We start from the raw sequence: 16,193 nt of genomic DNA, 5'->3' as shown, positions 1-16,193 counted from the left end.
CAGTTCCCACCAACACAGAACAAGAGGCAGTTTCCAGGGATCTTGGGGAGCCGGCACAGCCAAGGTTAGGAAAGGCTCAAGGGGTCTGCGATCCCCTAACCGGGCCACTGAGGCGGATTTCAGCAGCGATCCCCGGGGGCAGGTCAGCGGGGCTTACTTCCGAGTGAGCGCGCAACGGGCTTGACAGTCTCGCGCGCCCCGCGCGCAAAGCACATCCCACTCCATTGCAACCCTGCTCTTTGGCGATCCCTGGGATCTTATTCCTCCGGCTCCTCCCCCGCCTCTCCCTCCCCTCCCCTTTCCCCTGATGCTCCCACCGCCGCCCCCTTTCCTTCCTAGTTCAGCTCCGCCCAGCTCCGCATCCTCCTTCCACCGCCGCCAACCACCTCTCTCAATCTCTCTCTCTCTCTGCATATCGCAAAATTGTCCTTCTCCTCCTCCTTTCGGATCCTTCCTCCACCTCCCCAGCCGATCCTTCCCACCACCGCCACCCCGTTTCAAGTTGGAGGAGGGAGAGTCCGGAGGAAAGGAGACCAGAAAGGAGTCAATGTTTTTGCAGCCGCCTGCAAATCCTGCGGTCAGTTTCCTGGTCCGTTTCCACGCGTCCCTTGGGGATCCTGCTTCGGCTTCCTCTCTCCGTGTTAAGATTGTTTGCAAGTTTTTCAGGGGAGGGAGAGGGCGGCTTGCGATAATAAACTGCCCCCTAGTGTTGTGCGTGTAGCTGCTGGGCTGGGCGGGAAAGGAAGTTCCTTAAACCTGGGAAAGTCCTCCGTGCGCATAGAAACTTTGGTGATCCGTATTCGTGATCCTGCTTTTTCTGCTTTGCGCTCCCCAACCCCAACCCCCTCGCTTCCTACAGCACAAGGAAAAAGGAAGTTTAAGAAAAAGTTTTCTCCTGTGCACGCGCGCACACCTGGACTCGAGAAGAAAGGGAACAGCGGAAGGAGATGGAATAAAACGGTGCAATCTCTGGTAGGGTTTTTTTTTTTAAATTGTTGGGGCTTCTTTTGAACCCCAGCAGTTTCTAGCTGGAAAGAGATGAGCTTGCCCTTTGCCCCAGCCTCTATTCCTTCTCACTGACTCAGACTATGAGGATTGTTAAGCCAACCTGGTCCTGTAAAGAGAAGAGGAAAAGGAAGGCTCCATCTGGGAGAATTTAAAGAAAGACCATTATTATTGTTATTTCAACGGACTGGCCGTTCGGAAAGAGGGCAAGCTGCTGTTCTTGGGTGCTCACAGAAACTCGGACCAGATGGTACAGCGGCGAAGAAAAGTGAAAAAATAAATCCTTTGGCAAGGAAGCTCCCGGGATGGGGACTGGGCTGTGCACCAGGAGGCAAAAGGGCCTCTTGCAAACTGGGTTTTGCCTAGTGGCCGTGGCCTGCCTGGCATCCGGAGCTTTCCTGTACAACCACCTCCAGCAGAAGGTGAAGTCCGCAGAAGCCTTGGCTTTGAAATACAAGCAGCAACAGGAGGTGCTTTCGGCCCAATTGCAAGGTGAGAAGGGGTCTTGGCTTGCTTCGTTCGCGGTTGCGTTTCCTGCTGGTCCGTTAGGGCAGATGGGTGCTGCCCTACCAACCTCAGTCTGCCCGCAGCCAGGTCTCCTTGGCCTGCCTTCTTCCTTCCATCCAGTCCAGGGGGTGGCCCTGCCTACCAGCTTCCTCCTCCTCAGGCTCAGTGGTGCCCCTTGTGGGACTCGGCAGGGAAGAGGATGGGGACGAAACTAGAATTAGTTGGCTCTGGTCCTTTCCCATCATGTGCAGCACACATGCATACAATTTAATATCTAAAGCAACTGGTCTATGCAGTCCAGGGAAACAGAGCCTGGGGGGCCTCCAGATCTACTCCTGAACATCAGCTGGGGCTGGGAGTTGGAATTCAAGAACATCTGGAAAACCACAGGCTGTCTATTTCTGGTTAGTCCTGCAAGAAGCTAGTCTGAGGTCACTGGGTTCTTGGTGTTGTTTTTATTGTTTATTAATTCATGTGCCATTTTTAGGCCAAAATGGCTTCTACAACAATAAAATACACACATAATTAAAGCATGCAATAAAACAAGTCCACATAAACCTTAAAAACACTCCTAGTTTAAAATTACACAAGCCATGACAATTGCATAAAAAGCATGACAATGAAAACGGCTAAAACAACAAGATCAGACGTTCCAGTTCAAGGGACTGCTTTCCTAGACAGGTGTGTCTTCAGGAGCCGGCAGAATGCCAATACTGATGGCGTCTCTTGCATTTCAGCAGGGAGGGTGTTCTGCAACAGTGGTGCCACCACTAAACAAGCCTGCCTCTTCGTCTCAACCAGGTCACATTTGCTGATCACAGTGCCCTCATTGAACAGTGGAAGGGAGCATGGTTTTTCAGGGAACCCAGTCCAGATTTATTTAAGGCTTTGCATGTAAATAGCAGAACCTTAAAACTGACTTGGTGGCTATCAGGCAGCCAGTGCAGATTCCTTTTTCCTGTTTTGTGTCCCACCTTGTGGTGCTGAGAAGTGTCTCTATACATCTATGGTAGGGAACCTGTGGACCCACAGATGTTGGACTCCATCTCCCATCAGCCACAGCCAGCAAGGCCTGTCCTTAGGATGCTGGGAGCTGTCACCCAGCAACATCTGCAGGACCACAGGTTCCCCAGCTGTGGTGGACCTGGAAGCTCCATCAAACGATCATCATGCCTCTTCACTGATAGACCTTCCCTACATGGGTGTCTAACCGTTGGTGGTGGGTAAGCTTTGAGCTATCTAAGTTTACCACCATATTTGGTGACAAACTTGGTGCATCTAGATGATTTTAGATTCCAGGGTTAATAGTCTTAGGCTGCGGTCAAAGGGCAGTTTATACCATTTGCCCAGCTGCTGATTTCCTCATCACACCTGAGCTTTCGCAAGGCATAAAACCTACTTCCAGAAATATAGCAGAAAGTTGCGTGACCGGCACTCGTTTCCAAGTTACTTTTTTCCTGGAAGCAAATACTGTATTTTTTGCTCTATAAGACTCACTTTTTCCCTCCTAAAAAGTAAGGGGAAATGTGTGTGCGTCTTATGGAGCAAATGCGCAGCTATCCCAGAAGCCAGAACAGCAAGAGGGATTGCTGCTTTCACTGCACAGTGATCCCTCTTGCTGTTCTGGCTTCTGAGATTCAGAATATTTTTTTTCTTGTTTTCCTCCTCCAAAAACTAGGTGCGTCTTGTGGTCTGGTGCGTCTTATAGAGCAAAAAATACGGTAACGTGGAACTGAGCACTAAACTTGGGCTCCACTCTGATGCCTTAGAGGTCATTGGTGGGTTTGGCTGCCCAGCAGGGAAACGCCAAAGGAAAACATCAGGGAAGACCCGCGAGGAGGGCGGGAAATGCCACTGGAATGACCCTGGCGCCATAGACTTCCCCTGTTATTTCTGTTCATGATACCAGACTCATTGAATGACTATTGGCCCTGCCACCTGGGGGCTGATGGGGAGTTGTATGCCATCCAGAACTTCTGGAGTGCACCAGGTCAGGGAAATCCAATTTAGGAGGATTGCTCATTATGCTCTTCAGTGTTTGAGAGACCAGGCCTTTTGCTGCTTGAAAAACCTAAGGTCACCAGGGATGCAGAATCACAACACAGACAACACACAGCGTTGCTGTTCTGCTGATGTCAGCTCCAGAGCTTGCCCCCTGGGATTGAAAGGCAAATAGCTTCTCCTGGCTATTAGTCAGGAAGGACCAGCTGGAGAGTTCAGGAAGGAGCTTTAAACATACCAGAAGCAGCAGCAGCACTGTTTGTTTTTCATTATCTCTCCCCTGCCTCCAACTCGCATGCAGGCATTCTTCAGAAACTTGCAGTTACTGAACTCGGAGCTCATGTCCAATGGAGGGACATTCTTATGTTATAGCAAAATGTCCCCTCCTCGCTGCTCCCGGATTGACGGGTAACTGGTGGTCTCTGGGACTGGATCCAGCTGCTTGGCAGATTCCGCCCTTCCTGCCTGCCTCTTGGCAGGGTTCTCATCCAGGCCTGATCAAACGTTTGGCAACAGTTTGGCTGGTGTGGGAAAGGGAAGGCGGGGATTGATTTCTGATTTCTGCAAGGAATATGCCGTATTGGCCTGAATATAAGCCGCACCCGAATATAAGCAGCACCTTTAACATTGCCGGCCGCCTTTTCTCTTCCTCGCTCTCTCCCTTCCTGGCCTTGGGGGAGAGGATGGGGCACTATGCATGGGGCAGGTGTTGTCTTGCTGCGCTCCTGGCGCTGTTTGCCCCAGGCTGCATACCGTAAGGTCGCGAATATAAGCTGCTCTTTAACTTTTCATGGTTGGAATTTGGGGGGAAAGTGAGGCTTATATTCAGGCCAACACAGTATTCCACGCTTTGCTGTTTTGGGCTTTGCTAAATGCATGCAGTGCAGGCCTGGGAGACTGGTTCCTTACTTACCTCCCCCCCTCCCCCTGGTTTTCAGGGCTGCCACTTCCTTTAAAAGCAAAGCAAGGTGCTGGTCCTCATGATTCTTAATAAAGGGCAGGTATAAATAGGAACATGGGACTGATCTAATCAGATGCACTTGCGGAAGCCAGAGCAAGAGCCTTCGCCCAGTGCCTCTCCCCATATCCACTCTGGGGGGGTTGGGAGAACCCCAGGACAGCGTATGGGGGGAAGAGGGGGGGATAATCCCATCAGGGGAAGCAGAAGTGCTTGTGGTAATGAAACAATTAATTTCACTGGGTCTACTCTGAGGAAGACTTAGTTGGGCAGAAGCTGGAAGTTTTTTTTTACTGTGCCTGTATCACGTTGCTTATAGGCGATATTGTTTTGCTCCTGCAATGGTTTTGGGATGGGCAGGCTGTTTTGTTTCCAATCCGTGCATGTCCTGTAACTTCTTGGTGATGCCTTCAACTTTCCCATCTCTCTCTCTCTCTCTCTCTCTCTGTGTGTGTGTGTGTGTGTTGCTGTCCTGTTTTTGTTGTGCATTAGCGCAAGGGTTGCCCCTCCAGATGAGAGCGATGTGTGGCGGTCACATTTATTTTTTAAATATTTGTATACTGCTGCGGCGTAACAAATAATATCATAGCGCAACCGTGATAAAAAATGTAAAACCAAATGACAAAAACCATTTAGAAAGTTAAAAACAGAAACCAATTAAACCATAGTGCAAGGATGTATTCTTAATAGCCGGCAGAAGCCTGGCAGAAGAGAAGGGTTTTCAGCAGCAGGCGTTTGGCGCAGAAGGTGCCCACTGAATTTCTTGCTAGCAGGGTATTCCACAGGACTAGGCTGCTTGTAACAGTCTGACTGAGACAGCGTTTTTAATGACATGTTGCAGATACACCCACCAAAAACCCAGGACCAAACAGCAGCCCGGAGAGGGACCCTTTGGTGTCCACATTTGCTAATTGTGGAGGGTTTCCTTCAGTTCTCCGGCTTCAACAGCTCTGATTCCAACCACCACCTTGGTGATGGTTCCTCTATTACTTTTCCCAGAATGCCTAGGGAAATGCCTCCTTCTGGGCCATTGCAGAGAAGAAAAACCCCCAAACCCAAATTCTGGCCCTTTCACCCATGCCAGATTGCTCCTTTGAAGGAAGGGCCATAGCTTAGTGACAGAGCACCTGCTTTGCATGCAGTCGATGCTGGGTGGTGTAGTGGTTAGAGCGTCACGTTAAGATGTGGGAGACCAGGGTTCAAGTTCCCACTCGGCCAGGTGACCTTGAGCTGGTCACTGCCTCTCAGCCTAACCTTCCTCACAGAGTTGTTGTGGGGATTCAGTGAGGGTGGGGAGAGAACCACACCCACCAGCTTGAGAGCCAGTGTGGTGTAGTGGTTAAGAGTGGTGGACTCGTAATCTGGTGAACCGGGTTCGCGTCTCCGCTCCTCCACATGCAGCTGCTGCGTGACCTTGGGCTAGTCACACTTCTTTGAAGTCTCTCAGCCCCACTCACCTCACAGAGTGTTTGTTGTGGGGGGAGGAAGGGAAAGGAGAATGTTAGCTGCTTTGAGCCTCCTTTGGGTAGTGATAAAGCAGGATATCAAATCCAAACTCCTCTTCTTCTTCCTTGGAGAAAAGGCTGGGGCAGAAAGGCAATCCGTCAATCAATCCCTGGCATCTCTAGATACAGTGGTACCTCGCAAGACGAATGCCTCGCAAGACAAAAAACTCGCTAGACGAAAGGTTTTTCCGTTTTCGATTTGCCTCGCAAGACGAATTTCCCTATGGGCTTGCTTCGCAAGACGAAAACGTCTCGCGACTTTGTTTTCTTTGTCTAAAAACAAAGACATGTTTTGTTTATAAAGTTAATTTATTTTCCCTTCAATTTTTGAACTGCTCTTTACAGTATGTGTGACTTTAAAGAGCAGTTAATAAACTGTTGTTGTACCAAATTTGGCTTTGTTTGGACTTTTTTTGACCATAGGAACGCATTAATTGATTTTCAATGCATTCCTATGGGATTTCGTGCTTCGCAAGACGAAAAATTCGCTAGACGACAAAAATTGCGGAACGAATTAATTTCGTCTTGCAGGGCACCACTGTAAGGCAGAGGTAAAGAGGCCTGAAAGCCTAGGGAGCTGCTGCCAGCCCGTGCTGACAGTACTGAGCTCCATGGGCCAAAGGTCTGGCTTGGTGTAAGACAACTTCCTGCATTCCTTTCCAGCCCTCCATCTGATATCCAAAGGGTTTCTAAATGTTTCTCCTGCATGCTTTGCTTGGGGCCTGGCCGTGAGCTCTGGCATTCTGGCCGAGCGCCAGTTCTGGTAATTACGGCTAGAGATGCCTGCTCTGCTTTCCCAGCTGGCTACACTTTTCTAGAATAGAACTGCGGAGCAGGAGAGAGAGAGAGAGAGAGAGAGAGAGAGAGAGAGAGAGAGACCCTCAAAGGTCTTCTAATCCCATCATCCAGACCAAGCTTGACGAAAAGCCCTGGCAAAGAAGAGCTCGGAAAACGTTTGAGCTGCGGTTGGGGGCAAAAATCTTAGAAGCATGGAAGAAGAAAGAAGTATAAATGGTTTCTCTCTGTGTGTGCATAAGTCACATACGGATAAAATCTCCCTTGAATAGCAAACTCGGCTGCTGAGTGCCAATCAAAACAGAGCCAAAACAGGCCTGTTGAGAAATATAAGGGGAATCTCAGCAGACTTGAGAGAAGAGTGAAATTGGTAGAGGTACGAGACACCCTCTAAAACATGACCCTTTAAAAGCAAACAGATCTAAGGGTGCAAAAAACAACAACCAACAATCCTCCCCAGCCTTTAAAAAACCTCCATGAACATTGAATATTTTTAATGCAAGCAGGGGGCAGGCAGATATGGAGGCAGGCATGACTGGAGCACATTTAAAGCCCATGGCTTCCCCCCCAAAGGATCCTGGGATTCGTACTTTAGCCCTCACAGAGAAGCAGCTCTGAGCACCCTTAACAAACTACAGCTCCCAGGATTCTTTGGGGGAAGTCACATGCTTGAAATGTGTGCTGGGTTCCGCAGGTACCTGAAACAGTACCATTTATTCCAGGTCCTATTGGGCAGCATGCAAAGGATATACAGGCATATCTTAAAAGGCAAGGGCTTTTTAAAATTGCAGAGGGCATTCTCCCTTCTCTCTCTCACACATGCGCAAGAGGGAATGATATTTCCCAGAGAGATTGTTCCATGACTGGGTTTAATCCCCTTCTGTCAAACTCCCTTGACCGTCATTGCCGCATCTTAACAGGATGGGAACTGGCATGTGCCCCCCACCCCTGTGTGGCTCAGTGGCAGAGTGCCTGGTTTGCACACGGAAGGTCCCGGGTTCGATCCCCTCCCACCTGAAATCCTAAAGAGGTGCTGCCAGTCAGTGTAGACAACACTAGTCTGAATAAACCAAGGGTTTGACTCAATATAAGGCAGCTTCCGATGTTTCCTCGAATTTTGAATTGGTTCACTCCAGGGATAGATACATCACCCCTTTTTTCCCCCTTTTCTGAGTGTGTAAATCAGCTCTTAGCTGGCTGGCAAAGTGTATTCTCCCCCTCTCTTCCCTTAGAGATCACTTCCAAAATGGCAAACAGACAACAAGCGAGAGAGAGAGGAATGTTCTTAAATTCTGCGGAAAGCCTGCGGGAATTGTTATTTCTCCACGCTGAAGCCTGCTGGCACATCTGCCTTGCTGGAAACGTTAACAAAGAGAAGAAGCTCTCTCTGCAAGTTATTGCTCCTGGGGGATTTTTTAAAGAGGCGTTTTAGTAGCTGCTCGTAATGGCTGGATGGGACAGCAGCCAGCTCAGCTCATAGTTCTGTGGTTCTCTGCCTCTTGGAGGCTCCTGCCCCCTCCTCACATCCTTATTTTTGCTCTGTTCAGTCATCTGCGTTGGTGCCTAGAAAGACAGGGCAGTGTGGGATAGTAGTCAGAGCAGGCGTGGGGTGAAAACTTAGGTCCCCCATCAACTCCCATCAGCCTTAGCTAGAATAGCCAATGGCCAGGGAAGATGGGAGTTGTGGTTCAGCAATGTCTGGAGGGGCAAAGGTTCCTCATATGTGGTTTAAAGCAGCCTTTCTCAACCTGTGGGTCCCCAGATGTTGTTGAACTACAACTCCCATCACCCTAGCTAGCAAGGCCAGAGCTCAGGGATGATGGGAGTTGTAGTCCAACAACATCTGGGGACCCACAGGTTGAGAACCGCTGGTTTAGAGTGTTGGACTAGAACCCAGGAGATCAGTCTCAGATCCCCAGTCCAGCGGGGTGGTGTGGGGCCTGTCACTGCCTCTGAGTCTAGTCAACCTCACAGGGTGTCGTGATGATAAGAGGGTGATTCTGAGTATAGGGCTGCCGTATGTCCAGGATTTCCCAGACATATCCAGGATTCGTCCATCGTAAATAGTGTCCAGGTGGAATTTCTGAAAATCAGAAAACCTGGGCGCATGGCAGCCACCCATGTTGGAAGTGTCGATTTTTTGCTGAATTTCCTTAAAAATAGCTTTAAAACTTTGCCCCCAAAAAGCTCAACAACATTTCCAGATTTTTTACTTCTTGAAATATGGCAACCCTATCTTGAGTAGGACTCGCATTAGCTACTATCCCTAGCAGTTGACAAAGCCCGTTGGGAATTGAGTCCAGCCAATTCCCTCTGCCTTGGATCTATCTATTACTGCCGTGATGGTGAATCCGTGGACTGATAGATGTTGCTAGAAGTCATTTCCCATCAGCCTCAGCCAGCCTGGCCAGTAGTAAGGGTTGGTAGAAGTTGTAGTCCAGAGGCCTGCAGGCAGAGAGGATGGGCTGTGTTTTTTTTCTAATGGGTTTTGTAAATTTCCAATTTATGCATATTATTTAAGCCCCCTCCTCTTATTGTGTTTTCCGATTGCAAGCTAATATACACGTCACTTATATGAGGGGAATAATACTTCCCAGCAGTCAAGTCGTCATCCTTTTCCAGATAATTTTCCTACCATCAATGTCATATTCTTTATGCAATTTAAACCAGGGGTTGGGGGACTTGTTTGGCCCAGAGGGTCAGATCTTTATCTGCCCATGCCATAGGCCAACTTTGGCAACTGGACTGGCCCCCACCTCTCAGCCGTCATCTCATGTCATAATGATGCTGGCTGACTGAGAGTTGGGCAGTCCCTGACCCCCTGTCAAAGTTGACCGGGGGGGGGGGTTAGTGAAGCACCACAGAGGAGGATTGAACTTTCCACTCACAAGCTGATGAGCAGAGGGTTCAATCCTTTTGGCTCAAGGAGTCTGCTTCATTGGCACATTCAGCAGTATTGAACAGTATTATTATTATTATTATTATTAATACCCCACCCATCAGGCTGGGTTTCCCCAACCACTTTGGGCGGCTTCCAACAGAATAATAATAATAGTGGTAAAAGATCAAACATTAAAAACGTCCCTAAACAGGGCTGCCTTCAGATGTCTTCTAAAAGTCAGATAGTTGTTTATTTCCTTGACATCTGATGGGAGAGTGTTCCACAGGGCTGGCATCACTACTGAGAAGGCCCTCTGCTTGGTTCCCTGTAATCTCACTTCTCGCAGGGAGGGAACCGCCAGAAGGCCCTCGGAGCTGGACCTCAGCATCCGGGCAGAATGATAGGGGTGGTGACGCTCCTTCAGGTATACTGGGCCGAGGCTGTTTACTGCTTTAAAGGTCAGCACCAACACTTTGAATTGTGCTCGGAAACATACTGGGAGCCAATGTAGGTCTTTCAGGACCAGTGTTATATGGTCTCAGCGGCCATTTCATCACCAGTTTAGCTGCCGCATTCTGGATTAATTGTAGTTTCTGGGTCACCTTCAAAGGCAGCCCCATGTAGAGCGCATTGCAGTAGTCCAAGTGGGAAATAATCAGAGCATGTACCACTCTGGCAAGACAGTCCACGGGCAGGTAGGGTCTCAGCCTGCGTACCAGATGGAGCTGGTAGACAGCTGCCCTGGACACAGAATTGACCTGCGCCTCCATGGACAGCTGCGAGTCCAAGATGACTCCCAGGCTTCGCACCTGGTTCTTCAGGGGCACAGTTACCCCATTCAGGACCAGGGAGTCCTCCACACCTGTCCACCCCAGCAGTACTAAACTCCACCAAGGGGATGCACAGGCAGGTGTGGTTTGGGAAAACTGGTCTCCAGGCTGGAGGTTTCCCACCCGCTATCCTAGCCCAAAAAGCCACTGTCACCGAACTATTACCCTCCTCTTCTGCGTTGGATTAGGGTTCTGTTGCCGGAAAGATCATCTTGGATAAACTGGCTAGCCAAACAGACAATGTTATCGCTGTGCCTTTTCCAGATCTAGCCTAGATCTGTTCCAGAACTTCTCAGCTTACACCCACCCCAGTTAAAAGCAAAAATATATTTTGGAGCGTCAGCCTTCCACGGAGAATATTTGGTAACAACAGCCTCCTGCTGCATTTCACCACCTGCGGTTACAGTGGGAAATTTCAGGTGTGGATCCTGCCCACTATGTTTTAATCTAGTGGAAGGGAGCGATGGGCTCAGACCATGGCTTCTCCTAGTGTTCTTCTCTATCCTCAGGGCTTCCTTCAGTCCAAGAGTCTTAACTCTAAACTAACAAGAGTGTTTGTTGCATCAAATATTATAGAGGCCGAAATTTCTCACAAGAGTTAATTCCTCAGAATTTTGAATTAATTTCAAAAATTAAACACCCTTTGCACATTTCACTGACCCCCACCCAAATGTCTGTGGCTCTTTTTTAGCTGTACATAGAAGAGAATACTCTGAGGGGAAACCCTGGGAGTGATTTCAGCTTAGCTTTAGAGTCTAACTATCTTTACATTAAAGGAGAGTTTGTGAGATCCAGAGAGGAGAGTGAAAGGCAGGCGGTTATATCATGCGGACGGTTCGTTGGGCGTAAGAAATCTTTAGTGTGAGCTGGGATAAATTCTCAGAGGACTTGTTCATATCCTGTCACGTTGTGCCTGGCGAGACTCTGTGGTATGCGGCTCAAAATACATCCTTCCGTGCAAGGCAGGTCCGTTCTGAGGCACCTCTGAGGGGGCAGAAACAAATATATACCTCTCTCCCATTTGGGGCACAGATAGGTGGACAGACAGAAAAAGGACAGTGGTGATTCCCCACCCTCGAGTCCTAGAGGGTGACATTACAGAAAGTGCCCTAGGGCACACGTGAAATTGGTGGGATATGCATGTGTGGTGGAATGCAAAAAAGCCACAGAATTTGGCTGCGATAAAGGCAGCTTCCTGAGAATTTCAGCTTCCGCATTATAAACGGCGCAGGTTCCTAGTCCTTAGCGTGCTGTTGCTTCCGCTTTGTGCCTGCCCTTCGTACCTGTTCACTTCAATCATGTATATATGCCTTCCCTGGTCCAGTTTTGCAACCCAAAATAAGCATCTCCCTTGTTGCCACTTTGAACTCCAGAATACGGGTGCAAGTGCAGGGTATAGCTGTCAGGTGGATCACCATAGAAATGGGTTCACCTCTCCCCCATGTAACTTAGTCCTAAACAGAGCTCTGTGTCTTATCACCCAAATCCATCGAGGCTTCATCAGAGAACGAGATCCTTGGGCTTGGCATTTCCCCACCCCCCTCACCAGAAAACCCGCTGCTCGGTTGGGTTCCAAGTGCCTTTAAAAGTGCATTAAAAGTCATTGTTAAACATCCATGAAGGTTGAAAGGGATGCCTGAGGGTCCTTTTCACTCAGCGAAAAATCAACTGGAGCCTTGTACTTGTTCTTTCTTGATCAAAGAAAGAAAGAATAAAGGAGAGGGAGAGAGAAGGAACTCATCTGTCACATCAAATGCAGATTTTAAACTATTTTTGTTCATATTTTGCCCCCCCCCCCCCAGCAAGCTAGGTTTGGCTTGTTTGCCTCCATCATGCTGAGTGTTCTTGTAATTCCTGGGCCTCTGGCTGTGATTCTTGTGGGGGGGGGTGTCAGGGGGCAGATGAGGGGCATGGGTAGGGAGACACACAATGTCCTTGCCTTGAGACATTTATGACCTGAAAGAATGCCATTTTGGTTGGATGTGTCATGAGCAACGCTTATTCCTTCCCACCCTCCCCTCTTTAAATGAATAAATAAAGTAGTATATTGTGTCGCTCTTTCTTTGAATGGCAGGAATATGGGGACCCTCCAGAATGACCCCGTACCCCAATGTGTTGGCTGCAATGTGTCATAGCCGCAACAATAGTGCATCAGCGATTGATTTATACCAGGTCGTCCGCACGTCATTCTGCTCTGTTAGTTGTTCTGCTGTGTTTTCCCAGTGTTACCACATAAGGGGCAACTTTAGAGCTATAATGCAACAAAACCGGGATGGGAAAATAAAACAAGGAACATTTACAGTGTACAACATTTACAGACTAGAAGCAGAGGAAAGTTATCCACGATCTCAGGAACTGCCATGCAAAAATACGGTTACGATATCCTAGTGAGTTGTCAAATGCCTAGTGAACAAACAACTACAGTGGTACCTCTGGTTATGTACTTAATTCATTCCGGAGGTCCGTTCTGAACCTGAAACTGTTCTTAACCTGAAGCACCACTTTAGCTAATAGGGCCTCCTGCTGCCTCCGCGCCGCTGCTGCACAATTTCTGTTCTCATCCTGAAGCAAAGTTCTTAACTCGAGGTACTATTTCTGTATTAGGGGAGTCTGTAACCTGAAGCATATGTAACCCGAGGTACCACTGTATTTAAAATATATAGTAGATAAAGCAGGGGAAATGGCAGGATAAATAACACAGAGACACCAAGCAAGCTTGTTCCATATACATCCTTTATGCTGACAACCTGAGCTTGGCACAGAACCCAGGTTTATTTATTTGTTTTTAAATCCTTGTCTGAAAATCACTTGGGCAGAGGGCGGGTGTTGCGAAGTTTTGCTGCTTCATATTTGTTTTTCTTTCCTTCTTCTCTCCCCCTCAGTTGTTTACGAACACAGATCACGGCTAGAACGATCCTTGCAGAAAGAACGCGGGGAACACAAGAAAACAAAAGAAGGTAAGGTTGTGGGTTTTTTGCCTGAAGTAAATTCGAAGAGGTGTTTGCTCAAAACAGCAGAATACGCTGCTTTGGAAAGGGCCTTTTTGGTGGCTGCTCCCAAACATTGGAACTCCTCCCTCAGGAAGCTAGATTGGCTCCCTCCTTCTTGTCTTTCCGCCAGCAGGTGAAGACTCTTCTTGTTCCAACAGGCTTTGGGGAACTGCCTGCTTGGCACTGTTTTTATTGTAATGATCAGTATGGTTCTAATAGATTAGTGTGTGTGTGTGTGTGTGTGTTTTAATTCAATCAATGCTTAATTGTTTTTTAAGTGAAAATCCCCCCAAAAATGTTGAGGGTTTTTTTTGGGAACAAAATTACATTTCCCAGACGTATGGCAGCCCTAGCAAAATGGATGCTGTAGCACTAAGCTATGAGCCTTGTCAGGAACATGGAACATGGATGCTCCCCATGCTGAGTGTTAAGTTGTGGGTGAACATATCAGACGACACAGTGATTCTTCAAACAGCTCTTGTTTATTCACAGGCTAGAACAGAACTGAACTGAAGGGTTCAGCCAGCCTGCTTATATAGAGCTCCAGTACAACGTAACTGTAGCAACTTCCTGTAACTATCCAATCACTGAACGTCACTTTCGATCCCTTATTTGGATAACTATCTACAGTATCTTCCTCATGGCCCAGGGTGAGAACCTCAGTACATAACACTGAGTCTGACCATTGTCCCATGCTAAGGTTTCCTCCTGTCCTATATAATACAGGATTGTCCCGTATTTCAATGTATAATGCTATGTCCTATGTTGATTCAGTACAGGAGGCAGTTTGTCCTGTATTTCTGTTTTGCTGATTCTCTCTCTCTCTGTCTCTCTCCCATACCCCCCAACACTTTGAAGTCAAACTCCAGGACGCCATCTTGCCGTTTTTTGCCGTGAGAGCAAGGTGGCCATTTTGTTTGTCATGAGCATCTTGCTTCCCCAGTCCAAAAAGCCACTTTTTCCACACACAGCGCCCACAAATGCATGTTGGGGGGCACTGCACGAAATTGCAGCCCTGAAAATTTTGGGGGAGGGGGAATTTCACCACGAAATCGTGTGAGATCGTGACAACCAAAATGGCCACCGTGCTCTCACGACCAGGAATGTCCTGGACTGGGACACTTAACGGGGTATGCAATTCCCCCACCCTGTCCTGTATTTTGCCAGACCAAAGTTGGCAACCCATCTAGCTCAGTATTGTCCACACAGACAGGCAGCAGGGTGTCGGGCAGCAGACATTCCTTACTTGGAGGTGGCGGGGATCGAACCTGGAACCTCCTGTGTTCAGTGCAAAGGCTGCGTCACTGAGCTACCATCATTTCTCCTGCTGCGGCCTTCATTCCCAGACCTCTGGGGTTTTGTCCTGGTGCCCCAGCACTCAGCCGCATTGCCCCGCTATAAAAGAAATAAGTATTTATTAAAAGGCTGACTCGACTCTTGTGTCTCAGAGCTTTTGCAAAAGATCAATATAGCAGTTGTTCTTCTTGGGAGCATTTCTGAGAGGGCTGCAAGTGATCTCTAATTATCTTGGATAAAGATGTGGCCTTCTGTGCCGTGTGCGCTGGGTGGCTAATCGCCACTTGACGATTGGAGAAGAAGTTGCGAAGGATTTTTGGTTGTAATTGAGGGGTTTTAGACAGCAGGGATGGGGAATCTTGTACTAGAACTCCCAGCATCCCAGGCTATCAGTCATGCTGGATTATACAGCATTGTATAGTCTTCTTCTTCTTCTTAGACTAGAATTCCGCTAGGCTGCCTAATATATATGTGTGTTTGCTGTGTGTGTGAGTACAAACAATTGTTGTTATTGTCAGCAACAGAGTGTTTCCACTGGTGCTCCTTTCAGACATGGGTTCCACTTTGAATTCTGTTCTGAAATACGATGGAGAATAGGCTTCTGTGTTTTTAAACTTTGGATTTCTAGTTAGTTTCTTTTCCAGGGATTTCTTTAAAAAAAAATTTAATAGTGGGCACATTCCTTCCTATTAGGTTCACAGGCTTTTAAACAGCTTCCTCCTTCAAATGTAAACCAAATGCTAGTAAATTCCGTCTCACTAATTTCCCTGATTGTTCTCCCTCTTAACCCCCTTTTAGATTTTTTAGTCTACAAATTAGAAGCTCAAGAAGCCCTCAACAAAGAAAAGGTGGGTGAAATTATAATCCTCTGTGGGTGTGAGAGGGAGGCGGGGTGGAGAGGGGTAGAAGGGAATGAGAAGGAGGGAAAGGGAGGGGGAGAGGGGTAAAAGGGGGGAAGGAGAGGGAAGGGAGAGACAGGGTGGAGACACCAAAGACCTAGACGAAGTGGTTTGTTTTTAATTGGCACCTCAGACTAGACAGAATAGGAGCCGGTTACTCTTTGAGGGGGGGGGGGGAGAGAGTGTTCTGCAGCTGGTGTGCCACCAACAAGAAGACTGCCACCGCTGTGCTGGGTAATAAAATTGGTTGTTTTTCGATGCCGGTGGCGCTGTGGGTTAAACCACAGAGCCTAGGACTTGCCAATCAGAAGGTCGGCGGTTCGAATCCCCACGACGGGGTGAGCTCGCGTTGCTCGGTCCTTGCTCCTGCCAACCTAGCAGTCAAAGCGCAAGTAGATAAATAGGTACCGCTCTGGCGGGAAGGTAAATGGCGTTTCCATGCGCTGCTCTGGTTCGCCAGAAGCGACTTCGTCATGCTGGCCACATGACCCAGAAGCTGCATGCCGGCTCCCTCGGCCAATAAAGC

At 48.3% G+C, this 16,193-nt stretch overlaps 1 protein-coding gene across 4 annotated transcripts in view; it reads left to right on the top strand.

The window, feature by feature from the left end:
• The first annotated feature begins 289 nt into the window (after positions 1-289).
• Positions 290-16,193, top strand: part of LOC310711283 (uncharacterized protein) — a 45,393-nt gene continuing 29,489 nt past the window's right edge. The window contains exons 1-4 of one of the 4 annotated variants that reach the window (XM_083513048.1): positions 290-577; positions 860-1,497; positions 13,365-13,439; positions 15,567-15,616. In XM_083513048.1, coding sequence (XP_083369174.1) covers positions 1,311-1,497; positions 13,365-13,439; positions 15,567-15,616 — 312 coding nt within the window. In that variant the 5' untranslated portion in view covers positions 290-577; positions 860-1,310. Of the gene's footprint in view, positions 1,498-10,667; positions 12,870-13,364; positions 13,440-15,566; positions 15,617-16,193 lie in introns of those variants that run through there. The other 3 variants (XM_083513047.1, XM_083513049.1, XM_083513050.1) reach the window with 3 other exon arrangements.

The sequence above is a fragment of the Podarcis liolepis genome (genome assembly GCF_965112155.1).
Source record: "Podarcis liolepis genome assembly, chromosome: 7".
Classification (NCBI taxonomy): domain Eukaryota; kingdom Metazoa; phylum Chordata; class Lepidosauria; order Squamata; family Lacertidae; genus Podarcis; species Podarcis liolepis.
Note: the sequence above shows the minus strand (reverse complement) of the source record. Positions and strands in the feature narration are given on the sequence as shown.